This window comes from Oncorhynchus nerka, linkage group LG18 (genome assembly GCF_034236695.1).
Source record: "Oncorhynchus nerka isolate Pitt River linkage group LG18, Oner_Uvic_2.0, whole genome shotgun sequence".
Lineage (NCBI taxonomy): Eukaryota > Metazoa > Chordata > Actinopteri > Salmoniformes > Salmonidae > Oncorhynchus > Oncorhynchus nerka.
In genome coordinates this window covers 30,861,449-30,886,021 of record NC_088413.1, presented here as the reverse complement: position 1 = coordinate 30,886,021, position 24,573 = coordinate 30,861,449, and the positions used below count along the sequence as shown (strand labels likewise).

General features: G+C 43.7%; 1 protein-coding gene across 4 annotated transcripts in view; it reads left to right on the top strand.

The window, feature by feature from the left end:
- LOC115145674 (sal-like protein 4) overlaps positions 1 to 21,208 on the top strand; it is a 30,263-nt gene extending 9,055 nt beyond the window's left edge. For 2 of the 4 annotated variants that reach the window (XM_065003958.1, XM_065003959.1), the window contains exons 4-6: positions 6,643 to 6,804; positions 7,217 to 7,328; positions 12,984 to 14,314. In XM_065003958.1, coding sequence (XP_064860030.1) covers positions 6,643 to 6,804; positions 7,217 to 7,328; positions 12,984 to 13,912 — 1,203 coding nt within the window. In that variant the 3' untranslated portion in view covers positions 13,913 to 14,314. Of the gene's footprint in view, positions 1 to 6,642; positions 6,805 to 7,216; positions 7,329 to 12,983; positions 14,315 to 20,011 lie in introns of those variants that run through there. The other 2 variants (XM_065003956.1, XM_065003957.1) reach the window with 2 other exon arrangements.
- The last annotated feature ends 3,365 nt before the right edge of the window (positions 21,209 to 24,573 follow it).

Here is a 24,573-nt window from a genome sequence, read left to right as displayed (position 1 = left end):
GGCTGTGTTGCCCAACCGAGTCCTTTGAAGAATGTCTCTGGTTGTCAACTGGATACGTTGTAGTAACGTCGTTGTGTGGTGGACCGGATACTCTGTCTGTTCCTTCCTAACCTGCATTTGCAGTTGCTGTTGCTAACTCAATGGCTAGGAGGTATCACTTCTGTAGTGAATAAGAGTTCAAAGTTCATACCATTCGCAACCAAAGCTCACGCTGATGTTGGCTTCATTCTGTAGTTATTATCTGAACCATTCTGACATCGGACCGTCGTCCTACATCCTCGGAACAGGAAGTTATATTGTCGTCAAGGGCTTATATAGGAAGGGAGAGGAGGGCGTGTTTGAAAAGTTTTATAGCCCATGTCCCTTCACAGGGGCGGGCCACTGATTGAGCAGAGCCCTATTTTATGAAAACCCAAATCTCACATCTTAGAAGATAAAATCACATTTCATCCCATCACAAATAATTTCATATTCAAACATTTATATTGAACAACAATTCCATGTGAACTCTGATGTGTAGACTTTCCACTGTCGAGTTTATGTCATCTTATCATTGATGAGAATGGCTCAGATGACAACCGAACTTGACATCATATTCATTAAGTACCACCGCATCTGTTCAATTGTTCGGATTACCAGAATATAGTTCATTTCCCCCCACCTTCTGATGTTCCCAGAATCTCTATGTTAACCAAGGGTTTTGCAAATGTAACCTCAGTAGAGTAGAGAGAGGAAAAAGGGGGTAAGAGGTATTTATGACTGTCATAAACCTATCCCCCAGGCCACGTCATGACACTGGCCAAGATAAAGCAAAGCAGTGTGACAAAAACAACAACATAGAGTTACACATAAACAAACGTAGTCAATAACACAAAAGAAAATTTAAAAACAGGGAGGATGAACAGGGAGTACAGGAGCGTACTAAGCACGGGCCCCTGTGTTGAGGGTCAGAGTGGCGGATATGTTGTTGCCTATTCTCACCACCTGATGTTGAACGCTGAACTATAGTCAATAAATAGCAGTCTTACGTAGATCTTCCTTTTGTCCAAGTGGGAAAGGGCAATGTGGAGTGCAATAGAGATTGCATCATCTGTGGATCTATTGCGGAGGTAGGCGAATTGGAGTGGGTCAAGGGTGTCTGGTATGATTGTGTTGATGTGAGCCATGACCAGTCTTTCAAAGCATTTTATGGCTACAGAAGTGAGTGCTACGGGGTGATACTAATTTAGACAGGTTTTCTTGGCGTTCTTGGGAACAGGGACTATGGTGTTCTGCTTGTAGGTGTTAGACTGGGGTCAGGAAGATAATTAAAATGTCAGTGAAGACACTTGCCAGCGGGTCATCTGCCCTGCGGCCCTGTGAATGTTAACCTTGTGACAGGCTTTGGTTTTTCCATTTATATTTTGGGCGTTAGCACTTTCGCACGTGGTGCGCACTGATTGGTGTCACCTCGTTAGTCAGTATGTATTCCACCTGTGCTGGCTTGTTCATCTCGTTAGTCGTAAGGTGTTTTACCTGTGCTGTCCCAGGTAATATTTAAGAGTGGCTGGCCCAGTGCTCAAGTTGTCTTGAGAGACATGGAAAGTTAACACCTTTAGTTGGCTCTCCCTATTTGATTTGTAGACAAACAATCATTTATCTGATCTTCCCTGTTTTGCTCCACTTTTTGCTTTGCTTCCTGTCTTTAAGTTTGGTGTGGGTTTTTGTTTTGTTTGCCTCTTCTTGGGAAAATTTTGTGAACCCCTCCTAAAATCCCACCTGTTTTGTTTTGGTTGTGGTCAGTGACTCTTTGTTAGTTCCCCCTTCTGTTTGAGCGACATTTTGTTTTTCTTGCTGGGGAATGTAACAACCTGTTTAAAGGTCTTACTCGCATTGGTTACGAAGACCGTGATCACTGTCATCTAGAACAGCTGGTGCTCTCATGCATGGTTCAGTGTTGCTTTCCTCAAAGTGAGTATAGAAGGCATTTAGCTTGTCTGGTAGGTTAGTAGGCTCGTGTCACTTGGCAGCTCACGGCTGGGTCTCCCTTTGTCATTTGTGATGGTTTGCAAGCCCTGCCACATCCGATCAGCGTCAGAGCCGATGTAGTAGGATTTAATCTTAGTCTTGTAATGACACTTTGCCTTTTTGATGGTTTGAATGGTATAGCAGGATTTGTTATTAGCATCTGGGTTAGTGTCCCTCTCCTTGAAAGCGTCAACTCTAGCCTTTAGCTCAGTGCAGATGTTGCCTGTAATCCATGGCTTCTGTTGGGGATATGTACGTACAGTTGAAGTCGGAAGTTTACATACACCTTAGCCAAATATATTTAAACTCAGTTTTTCACAATTCCTGACATTTAATCCTAGTAAAGATTCCCTGTTTTAGGGCAGTTAGGATCACCACTTTATTTTAAGAATGTGAAATGTCAGAATAATAGTAGAGGGAATTATTTATTTCAGCTTTTATTTCTTTCATCACATTCCCAGTGGGTCAGAAGTTTACATACACTCAATTAGTATTTGGTAGCATTGCCTTTAAATGGTTTAACTTGGGTCACACGTTTCTGGTAGCCTTCCACAAGCTTACAACAATAAGTTGGGTGAATTATGGCCCATTCCTCCTGACAGAGCTAGTGTAACTGAGTCAGGTTTGTAGGCCTCCTTGCTCGCACATGCTTTTTCAGTTCTGCCCACACATTTTCTATAGGATTGAGGTCAGGGCTTTGTGATGGCCACTCCAATACCTTGACCTTGTTGTCCTTAAGCCATTTTTGACTGATGTCTTGAGATGTTGCTTCAATATATCCACATCATTTTCCTACCTCATGATGCCATCTATTTTGTGAAGTGCACCAGTTCTTCCTGCAGCAATGCACCCCTACAACATGATGCTGCCACCCGCCGTGCTTCACGGTTGGTATGGTGTTCTTCGGCTTGCAAGCCTCCCCCTTTGTCCTCCAAACATAACAATGGTTATTATGGCCAAACAGTTCTATTTTTGTTTCATCAGACCAGAGGACCAGATTTCTCCAAAAAGTATGATATTTGTCCCCATGTGCAGTTGCAACCCGTAGTCTGGATTTTTATGGCAGTTCTGGAGCAGTGGCTTCTTCCTTTCAGGTTATGTCGATATAGGACTAGTTTTACTTTAGATATACAGTGGAGCAAAAAAGTATTTAGTCAGCCACCAATTGTGCAAGTTCTCCCACTTAAAAAGATGAGAGGCCTGTAATTTTCATCATAGGTACACTTCAACTATGACAGACAAAATTAGAAGAAATAAAATCCAGAAAATCACATTGTAGGATTTTTAATGAATTTATTTGCAAATTATGGTGGAAAATAAATATTTATTGGTTCCTGCACGTTGGCCTCTATATCACCGTCTCTTTCCGAGTGTTGGGGATTAGGGCCTGGTCTGGGGTGTGGAAATTGAAGAATCCGATGGTGACAACATTATGGAATATTTTTTTTTTATATATATCAGTGCAAAGAGTCACAACAAATATCAGAATTGGTCAGCCCGTAACACATCTGCTATACATTCCACCGCTATTCCTCATTTTTTTCTCATTCTAGCTGTCCCACGATGGAGCAGAAAATTCTTGGGATGACCAGCCATCTCCTGAGGAAGTGGTTAATTTTCCTGTCTCGTGCCTCCACTGTTGAAAGAGCAACTTCATAGACATGCAGTGGCCAGAGGAGTTTAGGAAGTACCCAGTGTTGGTAGCCCTATGCCTTAAACTTTCCTGTTAGGCCGCTCTTCTCCAGAGATGTCATCCACTTGTCGGCTTGAAAGAACATCTCTTTCACACAATCTTTGTCATTGAGATCGGCCCTGTACCACTTTCCCAGGCTCTTCACAGGCTTCTCTCTGATGGTGGGAATGGTCTCCTCTCTGATTTTGAATTGTTGCTTTTTCAGGACTAGGCTTCTTGACTTTGCAGACTTGAACTCCATTATGGCCCATTTGATGAGCTCTTCCAGATCCTCCAAAATCAGCCTTCTGGAGCTGACTTCATTTTCAGATCGTCCAAGAATGCTCTGATTGGTGCCTGCTGGACGCCGCTTGCCGGTACTGCACCCTGTCTGAGCTTCTCTGCTGATTTAACGAGGAAGTTCATAGCTGCAGAAAACAAAATGATTTTGAGAGTGCACCTGGCCACAATACCTACCTCCAGCCTCTCCACTTGTGAAGTGCATCTTGAAGTAGCATTGGAGGAGCCTCTGGAATCTTGCAGGTACATGAGTGGGGTTTGCACCAGCTTGTGGGGTATGGTTCTGTAGGCATTGGTTAGGTCCAGCCACAGGACTGCCAGGCCTTCTTGCTTCCGCTTTGCATCCTCGATCTTTGAGATGAAGATTGTGTTCAAGGCAGCCGGACAGCTGGAACTCTGCCCTTTTGTATGGATGTGTCGATGTAGTTGTCCAACATGAATGTTGTCAACCTCTTTGCCTGGATTCCAAATAAGATTTTACCTTCCACATTGAGGAGTGAGATGGTTCGGAATTGCTTGATGTTTGTGGAGTTATCATCTTTGGGAATGAAACAGCCCTCAGCAACTTGCCAGCATTCTGCAAGATAATTTTTCCTCCATGCCACTTTCAGCAGCCTTGTACTGAATACCATTAGACCTTGGTGCTGATCTTCCCCTGGCCTTCTTGAGAAAGTAATCTCCTGCCAGCTGGGTTCGGACACCTCGAAGGGGATGGTGGCTTCATTGGTTTGACGAGTTTTGACATCTCTTCCAGCTCCTTTTCATGCCTGAGGTCACTGTGGACTCCACGAAGGTGCTCCTCCACCTCTTCCTTCATTGCTTTGAGTTCTCCTGATATTTTGTCCCCCATGGGTTTTGATAGACACTGGAAGGGTAAAGTCTGTCCTCTTCTTCATCCGCCTCCTTCTGTCCCTGCGATGGTATTCAGCTCGGCACAAGGTATTAATACGCTCCCTCAGATTGTCTCCGATGTCCTTCAATGCTGGTTTTGCTCCCTCCCTTGCTTGGTGAAAAGCCTTCTTCAGCCTCCGCAGGTCGCGTCTTAGGGTTGTTATGTTCTTTAGATATCGGTTTTCTCTTGTCTTGATGTTTTTTTCCAAGGCTGCCAGCCCCTATGCTCCAGATGATAGTTGACATGGCTCGGATTTTCTTCCCTACATCTCCAGCACTTGATCCACGTCTCGGTCGAACATGTCCCATTCCTTGTTTGCTGACGCAGCAGACCATCTTAAGAACGATCAGGGCTTAATGATCGTGTACTCTGATAATCTCCAATCAGCACAGCACAGGTCCTCTGTCTCCCCTTGTGCATCAGTGATGTTTCGATCGCCACCCCTTTTGTCATGCGCACGGCGATTCTGGGGACTGTAGTTTGGCTCCTGCCATGGCCTCTCCTCCGTCTCACCAGGTTGCCCTATGCGTTGCACATCTCTATTGGGTAGTGTACACTATATCCCTGCCTGATGTGTTTTCAGACCTGTCGTTTTTACAAATCTTCACACATCTGTAGACCCTAGATAAATTGTTTAGCTGTTCGGTTGTCCTTCATGGTCTGTCCTGTACGTCAATCATTCTCCTCCGCTTTCGCCCGAGAGTGCTATCTTATTAGGTATCTTTCCATAGTGATTGATAGTGGGTACCTTCTTGGGAAGGTTGTGCTTAAGCCTGATCTTTAATGTTATGGGGCTATTTTGCTTCCACTGGTCCTGGGAATCTTAACTGCATCATGAACTTTACTACCAGGAAATTTTAGCTAAATACCTGGTTGCTTCTGCCAGGAGACTGAAACTAACCCCAAGCACATATCAAAATCCACAAAAATGGTTATTTGACCACAAAATGTACATTTTGCAATGACTTGAACCTCATTGAAAACCTGTTGTTTGAATTGAAGAGGGCAGTCCATAAGCGCAGACCAAGGATTTCAAGGACCTGGAAAGATTATGCATGGAGGAATGATCTAATATCCCTCCCAATGTGTTCTCCAATCTCATAAAATATTTTGGAAAAAGGCTCAGTGTCGTTATCGAGGGTGCTGGAGTATTGGAATTATTTTTATTTTAGAAGAAAAAAATCCTTGTTAAAAAAAATATTTCTCTGAGCAATTCTATTAGTATAAAATAATATAATTTTCCCAGTTTTGGGAGCATATAATTTAGCTTGGTAATTTTTTTTATACAGTCTTTTTTGCTCATATTTATTAAGGGTTCCAATAATTTGAGGTGACTGTACATTTGCATGTTCAGGAATTTTACTTGGTGAAATGGTATAGGACTGAAAGGTATTGGGGGTGGGTAAACATTCCATGTTGAAAGTGTGCTTATTATAGTGATGGGGAAGAAATCAGTACAGTTACATATTGGTATATTATTTTGGGCAATATATTGTATCGTTTTGACTATCACAATATTATTTTTGCGCTAGTTGGCTGTACCTGCACCAAAACTCCAGTATGTTTCCTTCATTGCTTGTTCTCCATCTTTTTTTAAACGGGGCCAATTTGTTTTTCTCATGGTTCTCTCTGGTTCTCTCTGTTTGGAACATCAAAACGCAATATCGTATCGTGACATCCCTAGCAATTCCCAGCCCTAGTGTATTATCTGTGTGTGTACGTACTTGAGGGAGTGTATGTCTGTGTAATTTGTATCACCTGTCTCTTCCAGGAGGAGGAGGGTCCAGAGGTGCTGCTGGTGAAGGAGGAGGGGTGTGAGGAGGGTCTGGGGAACCCTGAGGGGACCATGGTCATGGAGGACAACCAGACTACACCTCCTGAACCCACAGAGGAACCAGCTGAGCAGCACAGGACCACACACAGTCTCACTGAGGTGAGCCCACTGTGAACTACTGTCTGAATGGTATTAGGTCAGGGCCCGTATCCACAAAGCCTCTCAGAGTAGGAGTACTGATCTAGGATCAGTTTAGCCTTTTAGATCATAATGAATAAGATCATATGGAAAGATCCTAGATCAGCACTCCTACTCTGAGATTTTTTCTGGATACAGGCCCAGGTGTTGATTCATTTTGTCTTATGTGTGGGACCATGCAATTGAATTATCAAACCATTTTAATGAGTGTCAAGTAATCAAATCAACTAATATGGTTACATAGTATCAAATTAACTAACATGTTTGCATAATGCTCATAGACATCCCTCATTGCCCAAGCAGAAGATGCTCCATAGCAAGGTGCTCATCAGATTTCTTGATCCAACATCCTCTCACTCTGTATCTCTTACAGTCAGTAGACATGGAGGATGGGAAGCCTGATCTGCTGCTGGTCAAAGAGGAGACGATAGAAGACGAACCAGAGAGCATTGACCTGCTGAGTGGACTAAAGATGGGGGAGCAAGGTAAGGGAGAAATACATATAGCCAACATACAGTGTTTATAAAAGTATTCATATGCCTTGGCTTATTCCACATTGTGTTGTGTTACAGCCTGAATTCAAAATATTATTTCTCCCTCATCTACATAATGACAAAGTGAAAACCATGTTTTTAGACATTTTAGCTAATTTATTCACAACCCCTGAGTCAATACATGTTAGAATCACGGCAGGTAGCCTAGTGGTTAGAGCTTTGGGCCAGTATCAGTTAACTGCTTTGTTCAGGGGCAGAACGAAAGATTTTTATCTTGTCAGCTCGGGGATTCAATCCAGCAACCTTTCAGTTGCAACGCTCTAACAGCTAGGCCATCTGCCGCCCCAGCTGTAATTGCTGCCAAAGGTGATTCTAACATGTATTGACTCGGTGGTGTGAATACATTTGCTAAAATGTCTAAAAACATGTTTTCACTTTGTCATTATGGGGTATTGTGTGTAGATGGGTGAGAAAAAATATTTTGATTTGGCTGTAACACAACACCATTTCAGTTTAATCGTCACTTGTGCCAGATACAACTTGTGTACCTATTAAAGTGAATTTCATAGTATGTATCTAGTATCTCTCATAGTAGAATAATAACAGTCATGATAATACAACATTAGATCAATAATAACAGAAGGATAACCCTGATAAAAAAGTTTTAAGACAAAGTTTCATACTTATAATTGGATGGAACTACATGAGTTTTCATAGCCTACTGTTATATTACACCAAGACAAACCCAGTTGGTCAGATCAGCATCAAGTATGCTAGACATTTATAGAATAAATCCAACCTAGTTTGATGTTTCTGTGACAAACAGTAAATTAGTTAATGATTTATACCACTTTAAAATGGCATTTGATAGATTTTGATGTATTTCTATCAAGTCAAAACTGGCATTTTTCATCAAAACAAAGGTTTGTAAAAGTATGCTAGACATTTATAGAATAAATCATCCCGAGTTTGATGATTCTGTCATAATCAGTGAAAACCAGTGACACTGTTTCAGATGCAAAGTGTTAGCCATCCTGATCAGCTTACTTTAGCTAGCAGTAAAATGAACGTAACCGTCAAAAGGCGGCAGATGACGCGTGACGTCCACAGGCAGGAGCGAGCTCTGTCTATACTCCTGCCTATCCCATTACTTCTTTCGTGCCAATACGCATCTATTATTTGAGTGCAATGAAAATGAATGGGACATATTGACACATGAAAGGCAGCGAAGCTCTCTGCCTGCCTTTTGGCGTCCTTTAGCTGCCAGTATAAGGTAGAAAAGACGCACGCGCAAGTCATGTCAATGCCTTGCATTGAGTTTGGAGTTTTGAAGGGCTGGAAAAAGGGATACAGCGAGGCTGCCTTTCTCCCTGGCCTGCTTGCTCATTTTGTACCAGATCACTACACACTTCCCAAATGAAGATGACAAGACACTGCCTACCCTGAATGCATGTCACTGCTATATACAGTAATATTTTTTCTTCATTCATAAAATTAAATCAATGCATCTTATTTGATACGGAATCGCTGTTACTTTTACTCTTATTTTTATTTTTATGACACACTCAAGAACCTCCAGACGCTAACCAGCTAACTAGCTACAAGCTATTTAGTCATTGTTAGTTTTTTAAAAACCTGGATAACACTCGCCAGCTCAGCCTCCCTGCCCATCCACCGCTGCCCCCTGGACACTGATCTCTTGGCTACATAGCTGACGCACGCTGGACTGTCCATTAATCACGGTACTCCTTTCTGCTTGTTTGTCTTACCTGTCGGCCCCGTTGCCTAGTCAACGCCATTTTACCTGCTGTTTGTTGTGCTAGCGGATTAGCCTCGCCTACTGTTTTTAGCTAGCTTTCCAAATTCAACACCTGTGATTACTGTATGCCTCGCTGTATGTCTCTCTCAGATGTCAATATGCCTTGTATACTGTTGTTCAGGTTAGTTATCATTGTTTTAGTTCACAATGTAGCCCCTAGACCCACTCTGCATACCCCTGTTACCTCCTTTGTCCCACCTCCCACACATGCGGTGACCTCACCCATTACAACCAGCATGTCCAGAGATACAACCTCTCATCATCACCCAGTGCCTGGGCCTACCTCCGCTGTACCCGCACCCCACCATACCCCTGTCTGCGCATTATGCCCTGAATATATTCTACCATGCCCAGAAACCTGCTCCTCTTATCCTCTGCCCCCAACGCTCTAGGCGACCAGTTTTGATAGCCTTTAGCCGCACCCTCATACTACTCCTTCTCTGTTCCGCGGGTGATGTGGAGGTAAACCCAGGCCCTGCATGTCCCCAGGTACCCTCATTTGTTGACTTCTGTGATCGAAAAAGCCTTGGTTTTATGCATGTCAACATCAGAAGCCTCCTCCCTAAGTTTGTTTTACTCACTGCTTTAGCACACTCTGCTAACCCTGATGTCCTTGCCGTGTCTGAATCCTGGCTCAGGAAGGCCACCAAAAATTCAGAGATTTCCATACCCAACTATAACATCTTCCGTCAAGATAGAACTGCCAAAGGGGCGGAGTTGCAGTCTACTGCAGAGATAGCCTGCAAAGTAATGTCATACTTTCCAGGTCCATACCCAAACAGTTCGAACTACTAATTTTGAAAATCACCCTCTCCAGAAATAAGTCTCTCACTGTTGCCGCCTGCTACCGACCACCCTCAGCTCCCAGCTGTGCCCTGGACACCATTTGTGAATTGATCGCCCCCCATCTAGCTTCAGAGTTTGTTCTGTTAGGTGACCTAAACTGGGATATGCTTAACACCCCGGCAGTCCTACAATGTAAGCTAGATGCCCTCAATCTCACTCAAATCATCAAGGAACCCACCAGGTACAACCCTAACTCTGTAAACAAGGGCACCCTCATAGACGTCATCCAGACCAACTGGTCCTCCAAATACACCTCCGCTGTCTTCAACCAGGATCTCAGCGATCACTGCCTCATTGCCTGTATCCGCCACGGAGCCGCAGTCAAACGACCACCCCTCATCACTGTCAAACGCTCCCTAAAACACTTCTGTGAGCAGGCCTTTCTAATCGACCTGGCCCGGGTATCCTGGAAGGACATTGACCTCATCCCGTCAGTTGAGGATGCCTGGTCATTCTTTAAAAGTAACTTCCTCACCATTTTAGATAAGCATGCTCCGTTCAAAAAATGCAGAACCAAGAACAGATACAGCCCTTGGTTCACTCCAGACCTGACTGCCCTCGACCAGCACAAAAACATCCTGTGGCGGACTGCAATAGCATCGAATAGCCCCCGTGATATGCAACTGTTCAGGGAAGTCAGGAACCAATACACGCAGTCAGTCAGGAAAGCTAAGGCCAGCTTCTTCAGGCAGAAGTTTGCATCCTGTAGCTCCAACTCCAAAAAGTTCTGGGACACTGTGAAGTCCATGGAGAACAAGAGCACCTCCTCCCAGCTGCCCACTGCACTGAGGCTAGGTAACACGGTCTCCACCGATAAATCCACGATTATCGAAAGCTTCAATAAGCACTTCTCAACGGCTGGCCATGCCTTCCGCCTGGCTACTCCAACCTCGGCCAACAGCTCCTCTCCAGGTTCTCCTTTACCCAAATCCAGATAGCAGATGTTCTGAAAGAGCTGCAAAACCTAGACCCGTACAAATCAGCTGGGATTGACAATCTGGACCCTCTATTTCTGAAACTATCTGCCGCCATTGTCGCAACCCCTATTACCAGCCTGTTCAACCTCTCTTTCATATCGTCTGAGATCCCCAAGGATTGGAAAGCTGCCGCAGTCATCCCCCTCTTCAAAGGGGGAGACACCCTGGACCCAAACTGCTATAGACCTATATCCATCCTGCCCTGCCTATCTAAGGTCTTCGAAAGCCAAGTCAACAAACAGGTCACTGACCATCTCGAATCCCACCGTACCTTCTCCGCTGTGCAATCTGGTTTCCGAGCCGGTCACGGGTGCACCTCAGCCACGCTCAAGGTACTAAACGATATCATAACCGCCATCGATAAAAGACAGTACTGTGCAGCCGTCTTCATCGACCTCGCCAAGGCTTTCGACTCTGTCAATCACCATATTCTTATCGGCAGACTCAATAGCCTCAGTTTCTCGGATGACTGCCTTGCCTGGTTCACCAATTACTTTGCAGACAGAGTTCAGTGTGTCAAATCGGAGGGCATGCTCTCCGGTCCTCTGGCAGTCTCTATGGGGGTGCCACAGGGTTCAATTCTCGGGCCGACTCTTTTCTCTGTGTATATCAATGATGTTGCTCTTGCTGCGGGCGATTCCCTGATCCACCTCTACGCAGACGACACCATTCTATATACTTTCGGCCCGTCATTGGACACTGTGCTATCTAACCTCCAAACGAGCTTCAATGCCATACAGCACTCCTTCCGTGGCCTCCAACTGCTCTTAAACGCGAGTAAAACCAAATGCATGCTTTTCAACCGATCGCTGCCTGCATCCGCATGCCCGACTAGCATCACCACCCTGGATGGTTCCGACCTTGAATATGTGGACATCTATAAGTACCTAGGTGTCTGGCTAGACTGCAAACTCTCCTTCCAGACTCACATCAAACATCTCCAATCGAAAATCAAATCAAGAGTCGGCTTTCTATTCCGCAACAAAGCCCCCTTCACTCACGCCGCCAAGCTCACCCTAGTAAAACTGACTATCCTACCGATCCTCGACTTCGGCGATGTCATCTACAAAATGGCTTCCAACACTCTACTCAGCAAACTGGATGCAGTCTATCACAGTGCCATCCGTTTTGTCACCAAAGCACCTTATACCACCCACCACTGCGACTTGTATGCTCTAGTCGGCTGGCCCTCGCTACATATTCGTCGCCAGACCCACTGGCTCCAGGTCATCTACAAGTCCATGCTAGGTAAAGCTCCGCCTTATCTCAGTTCACTGGTCACGATGGCAACACCCATCCGTAGCACACGCTCCAGCAGGTGTATCTCACTGATCATCCCTAAAGCCAACACCTCATTTGGCCGCCTTTCGTTCCAGTACTCTGCTGCCTGTGACTGGAACGAACTGCAAAAATCGCTGAAGTTGGAGACTTTTATCTCCCTCACCAACTTCAAACATCAGCTATCCGAGCAGCTAACCGATCGCTGCAGCTGTACATAGTCTATTGGTAAATAGCCCACCCATTTTCACCTACCTCATTCCCATACTGTTTTTATACTGTTTTTTTTTTTTTTGTACTTTTCTGCTCTTTTGCACACCAATATCTCTACCTGTACATGACCATCTGATCATTTATCACTCCAGTGTTAATCTGCAAAATTGTATTATTCGCCTACCTCCTCATGCCTTTTGCACACATTGTATATAGACTGCCCATTTTTTTTCTACTGTGTTATTGACTTGTTAATTGTTTACTCCATGTGTAACTCTGTGTTGTCAGTTCACACTGCTATGCTTTATCTTGGCCAGGTCGCAGTTGCAAATGAGAACTTGTTCTCAACTAGCCTACCTGGTTAAATAAAGGTGAAATAAAATTTAAAAAGATTAAAAAAAACATACAAAACACACACGTTATAATGTATGCACTTGACCAGGTAATTGACCAAATAAACTCCATGTATAGAGTTTTCGGACATATTTTTGAAGTCTATTTTCTAACCTGCAGGTTGTTGGCTGGAGGATAACAGAGGAAAATGGGCGGCCATCATGGATTCCCAGACCGGGACCAAGCAGGCCAGGACCAGAGGTGACATAGTGGAGGTCAGTGGATGGGACAGCGTCCTCAACTCTGGGCTGGGGAACAACATTGTTAATCAGAAACAGACAGTTGAACACAAAACAACATCTGAACTTAGTCTCCATGACAACAGACTGGCTGAGACCAGGGCAAGGCGTAGATTTGGTCTCCATGGATGTGGAGGTGTCTGTATACGGCTGGAGAGAATAGACGCAGACTTGGCTAGCGATGCTCCGTCCTGCTCCTATAGTTGTGATTCAGAGAGACTGATGGCGCCTCAGGTTAACCCGCTAACATGTGCTGCCTTCAGCCTGCCTTCTATAGGATCTATCAACTGGAACATGGACCCTGAGACAACACAGACAGTCCCTGGCCTTCATCCTCCTCACACTCTCCTATTGTTAAACCAGACCTCAGACAATGCCAGTGTCTCAACACCAAATGGCAACACAAGCACATTGACAAATGACAGTAGTAGAGACGGAATCACTAAAGGTGGCAGCGCTAAAGAGAAGCGCTTCCCGTGTTCGTTCTGTGGGAAAACCTTCAGTTTCCCCAATCAGGTGAAGATCCACCAGAGGATGCACACAGGGGAGAAACCATTCGGGTGCCACTTGTGCGGGGACAGCTTCTCCTATTTGTCGAGCCTGAAGAGGCACCAGAGAGTCCACACAGGGGAGAAACCATACAGCTGCCCCCAGTGTCAGAAACGGTTCTCCCACCAGCACCACTTGAAGATACACCTGAAGATCCACACGGGAGAGAGGCCGTTTGCCTGTACGCACTGCGGGAAGAGGTTTTCAGAGAGGAGCTACCTCAGGATACACCAGCAGAAAATGCACACTGCCCATGTATAGAGTATTGTGACATGTAATGTAGCTAGTTTGTTTGTAGTTAATAGCTAGTTTGTTTGTAGTTAATTATGTTGGTTGTGGATGTATAAGGAACTGGATGAGGTGACCTGAGGAAAGAATGAGTATGATGAGGCAGAGTAGATGATATGGTGATGGTTGGTGTGATGGTGTCTGTAAAAATGCTTCAATGATGAAAAGGTTGATATTGGTATGAAATAATGATAGTGTCTTAATTGATGTTTACTTGTCATGAAGTAGTGAAGATGTGTGATGTTGAACCTTTTCCAAAGTCTTCTAAAATTAATTTGTTCAAAGCGAGTCTACCAGATTTAAGGAAAAGGTCATGAGAAAAGTGATTATACTTGTCACATGTATTGTTTTGTGTAATAAAAGTACTGTACTTCATGTTTGGTGAGTATATGCCCATGTTGAAATTATATACAACCTGACTCTGTGGTGACTGACTTAATTTTGTATCATTGCAGGGACTGATTTTCCCTCATCTCAGTTGAACCAAAACATTATACTTAATTCTTAAATCAACACATGGACATTTTTTTTATAACTAACTCCAATGGCTCCATATTTTTTAGATAAACTATACAGTGCATTCTGAAAGCATTTAGACCCCTGCCCTTTTTCCACATTTTGTGACGTTAGTCTTATTCTACAATGTATCAAATATTTTGTTTTTCATCAATCTACACAGAATACCCCATAATGACAAAGCAAAAACAGGTTTTTAGAAATGTTTGCTAATTTATTAAATATAAAAAACAGAAATACCTTATTTACATAAGTATTCAGACCCTTTGCTATGAGACTCGAAATTGAGTTCCGCTGCATCCTGTTTCCCTTGATCGTCCTTGAGATGTTTCTACAACTTGATTGGAGTCCACCTATGGTAAATTCAGTTGATTGGACATGATTTGGAAAGGCACACACCTGTCTCTATAAGGTCCCACAGTTGACAGTGCATGTCAGAGCAAAAACCATGCCATGAGGTTGAAGGAATTATCCATAGAGCTCAGAGACAGGATTGTGTTGAGGCACAGATCTGGGGAAAGGTACCAAAACATTTTCTTAAATGGAAAAAGTTTGGAACCACCAAGCCTCTTCCTAGAGCTGGCCAAACTGGGCAATCGGGGGAGAAGAGCCTTGGTCAGGGAAGTGACCATTAACTCGATGGTCACAGACAGAGCTCCAGAGTTCCTCTGTGGAGATGGGAGAACCTTTCAGAAGGACAACCATCTCTGCAGCACTCCACCAATCAGGCCTTTATGGTAGAGTGGCCAGACGGAAGCTACTCCTTATTAAAAGGCATATGACAGCTTGCTTGGAGTTTGCCAAAAGGCACCCAAAGGACTCTTGGATTAAACCAAAATTGAACTATTTGGCCTGACTGCTAAGCGTCACGTCTGGAGGAAACCTGGCGCCATCCCTACGGTGATGCATGGTGGTGGCAGCATCATGCTGTGAGGATGTTTTTCAGTGGCAGAGATTGGAAGACTAGTCAGGATCGAGGGAAATATGAATGGAGCAGAGTACAGAGAAATCCTTGATGAAAACCTGCTCCAGAGCGCTCAGGACTTCAGACTGGAGCGAAGGTTCACTTTCCAACAGGACAATGACCCTAAGCACACAGCCAAGTGGGGTATTGTGTGTAGATTGAAGAGGGAAAAAACGATATAATCCATTTTAGAATAAGAATGTAACGTAACAAAATGTGGAAAAAGTCAAGGGGTCTGAATACTTTCTGAATGCATTGTATATAGAAACATACACTACTGTTCAAAAGTTTGGGGTCACTTAGAAATGTCCTTGTTTTTTAAAGAAAAGCACATTTTTGTCGATTAAAATACCATCAAATTGATCATAAACACAGTGTAGACCTTGTTAATGTTGTAAATTAATATTGTAGCTGGAAACTGCAGATTTTTTATGGAATATCTACATAGGTGTACAGAGGCCCATTATCAGCAACCATCAATCCTGTGTTCCAATGGTACAGTGCCTTGCGAAAGTATTCGGCCCCCTTGAACTTTGCGACCTTTTGCCACATTTCAGGCTTCAAACATAAAGATATAAAACTGTATTTTTTGTGAAGAATCAACAACAAGTGGGACACAATCATGAAGTGGAACGACATTTATTGGATATTTCAAACGTTTTTAACAAATCAAAAACTGAAAAATTGGGCGTGCAAAATTATTCATCCCCCTTAAGTTAATACTTTGTAGCGCCACCTTTTGCTGCGATTACAGCTGTAAGTCGCTTGGGGTATGTCTCTATCAGTTTTGCACATCGAGAGACTGAAATTTTTTCCCATTCCTCCTTGCAAAACAGCTCGAGCTCAGTGAGGTTGGATGGAGAGCATTTGTGAACAGCAGTTTTCAGTTCTTTCCACGGATTCTCGATTGGATTCAGGTCTGGACTTTGACTTGGCCATTCTAACACCTGGATATGTTTATTTTTTAACCATTCCATTGTAGATTTTGCTTTATGTTTTGGATCATTGTCTTGTTGGAAGACAAATCTCCGTCCCAGTCTCAGGTCTTTTGCAGACTCCATCAGGTTTTCTTCCAGAATGGTCCTGTATTTGGCGCCATCCATCTTCCCATCAATTTGAACCATCTTCCCTGTTCCTGCTGAAGAAAATCAGGCCCAAACCATGATGCTGCCACCACCATGTTTGACAGTGGGGATGGTGTGTTCAGGGTAATGAGCTGTGTTGCTTTTACGCCAAACATAACGTTTTGCATTGTTGCCAAAAAGTTCAATTTTGGTTTCATCTGACCAGAGCACCTTCTTCCACATGTTTGGTGTGTCTCCCAGGTGGCTTGTGGCAAACTTTAAACAACACTTTTTAGGGATATCTTTAAGAAATGGCTTTCTTCTTGCCACTCTTCCATAAAGGCCAGATTTGTGCAATATACGACTGATTGTTGTCCTATGGACAGAGTGTCCCACCTCAGCTGTAGATCTCTGCAGTTCATCCAGAGTGATCATGGGCCTCTTGGCTGCATCTCTGATCAGTCTTCTCCTTGTATGAGCTGAAAGTTTAGAGGGACGGCCAGGTCTTGGTAGATTTGCAGTGGTCTGATACTCCTTCCATTTCAATATTATCGCTTGCACAGTGCTCCTTGGGATGTTTAAAGCTTGGGAAATCTTTTTGTATCCAAATCCGGCTTTAAACTTCTTCACAACAGTATCTCGGACCTGCCTGGTGTGTTCCTTGTTCTTCATGATGCTCTCTGCGCTTTTAACGGACCTCTGAGACTATCACAGTGCAGGTGCATTTATACGGAGACTTGATTACACACAGGTGGATTGTATTTATCATCATTAGTCATTTAGGTCAACATTGGATCATTCAGAGATCCTCATTGAACTTCTGGAGAGAGTTTGCTGCACTGAAAGTAAAGGGGCTGAATAATTTTGCACGCCCAATTTTTCAGTTTTTGATTTGTTAAAAAGGTTTGAAATATCCAATAAATGTCGTTCCACTTCATGATTGTGTCCCACTTGTTGTTGATTCTTCACAAAAAAATACAGTTTTATATCTTTATGTTTGAAGCCTGAAATGTGGCAAAAGGTCGCAAAGTTCAAGGGGGTCGAATACTTTCGCAAGGCACTGTACATTGTGTTAGCTAATCCAAGTTTATAATTTTAAAAGGCTAATTGATCATTAGAAAACCCTTTTACAATTATTTTAGCACAGCTGAAAACTGTTGTGCTAATTAAAGAAGCAATAAAACTGGCATTCTTTAGACTAGTTGAGTATCTGGAGCATCAGCATTTGTGGGTTCGATTACAGGCTCAACATGGCCAGAAACAAAGAACTTTCTTCTGAAACTCGTCAGTCTATTCTTCTTCTGACAAATTATGGCTATTCCATGCGAGAAATTGCCAAGAAACTGAAGATCTCGTACAACACTGTTGTCACAATCGTCGTTGGAAGCATACTCGGACCAAATTGCAGCGTGATCTGGGTTCCACATATATTGGAGTGAAACGCACAAAAAAACAATAAAGAATACACGACACGTGAAGCTCATGCAGTGCTCACAGGCAACTACACAGAAACAAGATCCCACAAAACACAGTGGGGAAATGGCTGCCTAAATATGATCCCAAATCAGAGACAACGATAAACAGCTGCCTCTGATTGGGAACCATACCAGGCCAACATAGAAACAAAACAACCTAGATAGGAACAACCCCCCTAGTCACACCCCGACCTAACCAGAATAGACAATAAAAAAAGGCTCTCTATGGTCAGGGCGTGACAACTGTGTACTACTCCCTTCACAGAACAGTGCAAACTGGCTCTAACCAGAATAGAAAGAGGAGTGGGAGGCCCCGGTGCACAACTGAGCAAAAGGACAATTACATTAGCGTGTCTAGTTTTAGAAACAGATGCCTCACAAGTCCTCAACTGGCATCTTCATTAAATAATACCTGCAAAACACCAGACTGAACGTCAACAGTGAAGAGGCGACTCCGGGATGCGACTCCAGGATGCTGATAAACTTGGATTAGCTAACACAACGTGCCATTGGAACACAGGAGTGATGGTTGCTGATAATGGGCCTCTGTACGCTTATGTACAGTTGAAGTCGGAAGTTTACATATACAGTGGGGCAAAAAAGTATTTAGTCAGCCACCAATTGTGCAAGTTCTCCCACTTAAAAGGGTGAGAGAGGCCTGTAATTTTCATCATAGGTACACTTCAACTATGACAGACAAAATTATGAAAAATAATCCAGAAAATCACATTGTAGAATTTTTTATGAATTTATTTGCAAATTATGGTGGAAAATAAGTATTTGGTCAATAACAAAAGTTTGTTGTATACCCTTTGTTGGCAATGACAGAGGTCAAACGTTTTCTGTAAGTTTTCACAAGGTTTTCACACACTGTTGCTGGTATTTTGGCCCATTCCTCCATGCAGATCTCCTCTAGAGCAGTGATGTTTTGGGGCTGTTGCTTGGCAACACGGACTTTCAACTCCCTCCAAAGATTTTCTATGGGGTTGAGATCTGGAGACTGGCTAGGCCACTCCAGGCCCTTTCCAACAAGTCAGTTCATCAAATGTCTGCCATGCTATATCTGCCCTGGTAGGCCACACAAGCTCACAGAACAGAACCTCCCGAGTTCCAAACTGCCTATGGAAGCAACACCAGCATGAAATGTGTTTCCATGGCCAAACAGCCGCACACAAGCCTAAGATCACCATGCGCAATGCCAGTGTCGGCTGGAGTGGTGTAAAGCTCGCCGCATTTGGACTCTGGATCAGTGGAAACGCGTTCTCTGAAGTGATGATTCACGCTTCACCATCTGGCAGTCCGACGGACATATCTGGGTTTGGCGGATGCCAGGAGAATTCTAACTGCCCCAATGCATGCTGCTGACTATAGAGTTTGGTGGAGGAGGAATAATGGCCTGGGGCTGTTTTTCATGGTTCGGGCTAGGCCCTTTAGTTCCAGTGAAGGGAAATCTTAATGCTACAGCATACAATGTGACATTCTAATCTAGACTAATCTGTTTCCAACTTTGTGGCAACAGTTTGGGGAAGGCCCTTTCCTGTTTCAGCATGACAATGCCCCTGTATAAAAAGCGAGGTCCATAAAGAAATGGTTTGTCAAGATCAGTGTGGAAGATCTTGACTGGCCTGCACAGACCCTGACCTCAACCCAATCAAACACCTTTGGGATGAATTGGAACGCTGACTGTGAGCCAGGCCTAATCGCCCAACATCATTGCCCGACCTCACTAATCCTCTTCTGGCTGAATGGAAGCAAGTCCCCGCAGCAATGTTCCAACATCTAGTGGAAAGCCTTCCCAGAAGAGTGGAGGCTGTTATAGCATCAAAGGGGGACCAACTTTGATATTAATGCCCATGATTTCGAAATTAGATGTTCGATGAGCAGGTGTCCACATACTTTTGTCCATGTAGTTTACTTAAATCACAGTGTTAGAGATGGGCTTGACTAGGGTTTGCATTTTATACTATCATGTCATGTTTCTGTGTGTACAGTAAATACTTTCTTATATATATATATATATTTATATGCTCTCCTCTACATTTTGTGTTTACAGTCTGCAGTCCATGAGGACCTGCTGATATCTGGTGTTGCTGGCGGGAGAGACTGGACCTCTGAAACAGATGGTCACAAACCTTGGCTCCGGATCAGGACACTGGATCAGGAGCCTTCGCTCTTACTTCCTGAGTTGGAACCAGGACCGAACCACAAGGAACAGAGACTCCACCACCACACAGAACACAACCAGTGGACAAGTAGACTGAACCACCTCAGTCCTGGTGGTCATCAGAGAGACAGAGGCTCCAGTCAGGGATCCAGTCTGCAGCCCAGACCCTTCTCTTCACAGTCTCAGTGCAGGGATGAAGCAGGGCCTGTGGATGATAGAGATAGACCCTCCTGTTCCTATGATACAAACACCACAGTATCCATGATGAACAGAACAGGTCACCCTGGGCTTCAGCCTTCACAGAGAGTAGTGGGAGACCCCCCTGGTGGTAGTCTATCAGCAAGTCTGTCTTCTCCTTCAGAGTCTCGTCTAATGCCTGGTGACTGGGTTCATAGAAAGCCTGGACCTGGGTCTAGCCTTCCTCAGTTACCTCATTACCCCACCAATACAGACAGGGTCAGGATGGGCGTTCACCACGAGAGGTACCTAGCCTATAACACAGCAAATCCCAACAACACCCAAACAATGGCTAGAGGTCAAGGAGGGAGCTCAAATACTCCTGTTTCTACCTTCTCAGGTGTCATTGGGTCACAACGTGGGAGGCCGAGCGTTAGGACCGACGCCAACAAGCCGTACGCCTGCCCCACATGTGGGAAGTGCTTCGCTGAAGCGTATTATGTAAAGATGCACCAGACCGTTCACACCAAGGAGAGGCCCTTCAAGTGTAAACTATGTTACAAGAGCTTCTCCTTCCTGAGTAACCTTATCAGACATAGGAGTGTTCACAACGGGGAGAAATCATAGCAGTGTGTCTTAAGATGTAAACAGGAGATATTTGGGAACCATTCTTTAGCTGACATATTATAGTAAGAGGGTAATCAACCACATACCCTTCATTAACTTTTCATTTGAAACAGGCTTGTAAATACAGTGCCTTGCGAAAGTATTCGGCCCCCTTGAACTTTGCGACCATTTGCCACATTTCAGGCTTCAAACAAAGATATAAAACTGTATTTTTTTGTGAAGAATCAACAACAAGTGGGACACAATCATGAAGTGGAACGACATTTATTGGATATTTCAAACTTTTTTAACAAATCAAAAACTGAAAAATTGGGCGTGCAAAATTATTCAGCCCCTTTACTTTCAGTGCAGCAAACTCTCTCCAGAAGTTCAGTGAGGATCTCTGAATGATCCAATGTTGACCTAAATGACTAATGATGATAAATACAATCCACCTGTGTGTAATCAAGTCTCCGTATAAATGCACCTGCACTGTGATAGTCCCAGAGGTCCGTTAAAAGCGCAGAGAGCATCATGAAGAACAAGGAACACACCAGGCAGGTCCGAGATACTGTTGTGAAGAAGTTTAAAGCCAGATTTGGATACAAAAAGATTTCCCAAGCTTTAAACATCCCAAGGAGCACTGTGCAAGCGATAATATTGAAATGGAAGGAGTATCAGACCACTGCAAATCTACCAAGACCTGGCCGTCCATCTAAACTTTCAGCTCATACAAGGAGAAGACTGATCAGAGATGCAGCCAAGAGGCCCATGTTCACTCTGGATGAACTGCAGAGATCTACAGCTGAGGTGGGAGACTCTGTCCATAGGACAACAATCAGTCGTATATTGCACAAATCGGGCCTTTATGGAAGAGTGGCAAGAAGAAAGCCATTTCTTAAAGATATCCATAAAAAGTGTAGTTTAAAGTTTGCCACAAGCCACCTGGGAGACACACCAAACATGTGGAAGAAGGTGCTCTGGTCAGATGAAACCAAAATTGAACTTTTTGGCAACAATGCAAAACGTTATGTTTGGCGTAAAAGCAACACAGCTCATCACCCTGAACACACCATCCCCACTGTCAAACATGGTGGTGGCAGCATCATGGTTTGGGCCTGCTTTTCTTCAGCAGGGACAGGGAAGATGGTTAAAATTGATGGGAAGATGGATGGCGCCAAATACAGGACCATTCTGGAAGAAAACCTGATGGAGTCTGCAAAAGACCTGAGACTGGGACGGAGATGTGTCTTCCAACAAGACAATGATCCAAAACATAAAGCAAAATCTACAATGGAATGGTTCAAAAATAAACATATCCAGGTGTTAGAATGGCCAAGTCAAAGTCCAGACCTGAATCGAATCGAGAATCTGTGGAAAGAACTGAAAACTGCTGTTCACAAATGCTCTCCATCCAACCTCACTGAGCTCGAGCTGTTTTGCAAGGAGGAATGGGAAAAAATGTCTTAGCCCAAGAGACTTAGCCCAAGCGACTTACAGCTGTAATCGCAGCAAAAGGTGGCGCTACAAAGTATTAACTTAAGGGGGCTGAATAATTTTGCACGCCCAATTTTTCAGTTTTTGATTTGTTAAAAAAGTTTGAAATATCCAATAAATGTCGTTCCACTTCATGATTGTGTCCCACTTGTTGTTGATTCTTCACAAAAAAATACAGTTTTATATCTTTATGTTTGAAGCCTGAAATGTGGCAAAAGGTCGCAAAGTTCAAGGGGGCCGAATACTTTCGCAAGGCACTGTACCTTGTTTTTAGAGAAGTCGTATTATTTTCTATTCTGTTCATGCCAACGCCGCTCTTTCTTTCTCTCTACTTGAAAGATACTGATCATAGGAGATCTGATGTGTAATGTCATAAGAAGTATTTGAAAGAACAGCGAGCATACCTTTTTCATTTAACCACACCCATTGAGGTATGACGCAAACCAATAAGATCGGTAGGTGGAAACGGGAAGAGATGACTGGCACAATGTCGGAAATGGATGTTTTGTTTGAAACTGCTGGCGAGTGAAGATGACAGTGAGAATGAGTGGGTTTCACTGGCGAAAAAGAAAGGAAACAAGAGAAGTAAAATTGTGATGTAAAATAGGAAACTGTTTTTGGTCGAGGTGAAGATAAAGGTGAAGGTTTTGGACCAATGGAACCTGGGAGATCCGTTTGAAGTCTCCATAAATGTCATGGATGCGTTGGGTGCGTCAGTGAGTCAGAAGAAGTTGGCTTATTTAGATTTTTTGGTGTGTCGAGACATGATCAGGTGTCACGGTCAATGAGAGAAGACTTGAAATAGACAAGATGGCGGCGTACACATTGTTGGATTACTTCATGGAGCAAAAAAAGTATTTATTTTAATAACAGATCATTTTCATCTGAATTCAAACGGACCCCTTGCAACTGGACACAGACATTTTATGGGACTCCTGTTTCCACGAATCGAGGACGAAGACAATATCACCAAACTAAAGTTGGTCGAAAATTATCTGTGCTACACCAAACAGTACTTATCCTGTAACACCCATTAATGGATACCAAAAGTCTTCGGATAAATCACATCTGGTGTAACAATCTGTAGCTTAAGCAGTACAAGGAATCCTGTACCCTGAACCCGTGTAGGGATTTGATTGGACTGTGAGTGACTGAAGAAGTGGGATGGTTTTGATTGATCTATATTTGTATTTAGTGTATTGTCGTTTCTACCCCCCTCCCTCTTTCCCGCAATGGATTCTAGAGGGTTCACACAGGGGGAAAACCCTAAAGTTGCCACCAGCACCACCTTTAGATGTACCTGAAGGTCCACACGGGAGAGAGGCTGTAAGCCTGTACGCACTGCAGGAAGAGGTTCTCAGAGAGGAGCTACCTCCAGGATACACCAGCAGAAAAAACATCCCACTCTATATCATAGAAAGTCACCATTCCACTCGATAGCTTCTGATGTTTAGATCAAACTCTTCATTAAAGACAAAGATTAATTTTCATTGTTGTCAGCAGAAAATATCATTTGGTATAATAAGAGTAACAGATTTTGGTGTTGAACATTCCTGGGTAGGATATTGCATCCAGACTTAAAGAATCTTTTATATTGTGTTTGTACTGTGTAGGCTGAATGATGTTCACAAATTCATTTTTATTACTTCCATTCAACTACTTAATTTTTTCCAAAAGACACTTTTAATGAGAAAATTAACGCAGTTTATCAAGTTCATGCAGTTGTTTTGTTTAGACTTGTGTATGTGTGGTTCTATTGCTAATACTCGTTTCAATGTGTCACTATGGGATTTGCTCGGGGGTGGATTATTTGTTTGAAGTCTCCAATCACACAGCATTTGTTGGAGACAGAGAAGTCGAGTGGCGCCCACTGGTCAACAAAGATTATCCCTCATCTTGGTAGCCCCTCGATGGCCAGGGAAACTCTGGTTAGCGGAGATCAGTCTCCTGCTTTACATCGAGCCCTGGCAACTACTGTTACGCAGGGATCTTTTGACCCAGGCAAACTGAGAGATTTTCCACCCTCACCCAGAAACCATGCCCCTCTGGGACTGGCCTGTGAGAGGGTACATCTGAATGTGGCAGGCTTTCCTCTCTGAGTCATTGAGGCTATCCAGAATGCAAGAGCCCCTTCTACACGTTCACTGTATGGAAACAAATGATGCGCTTGT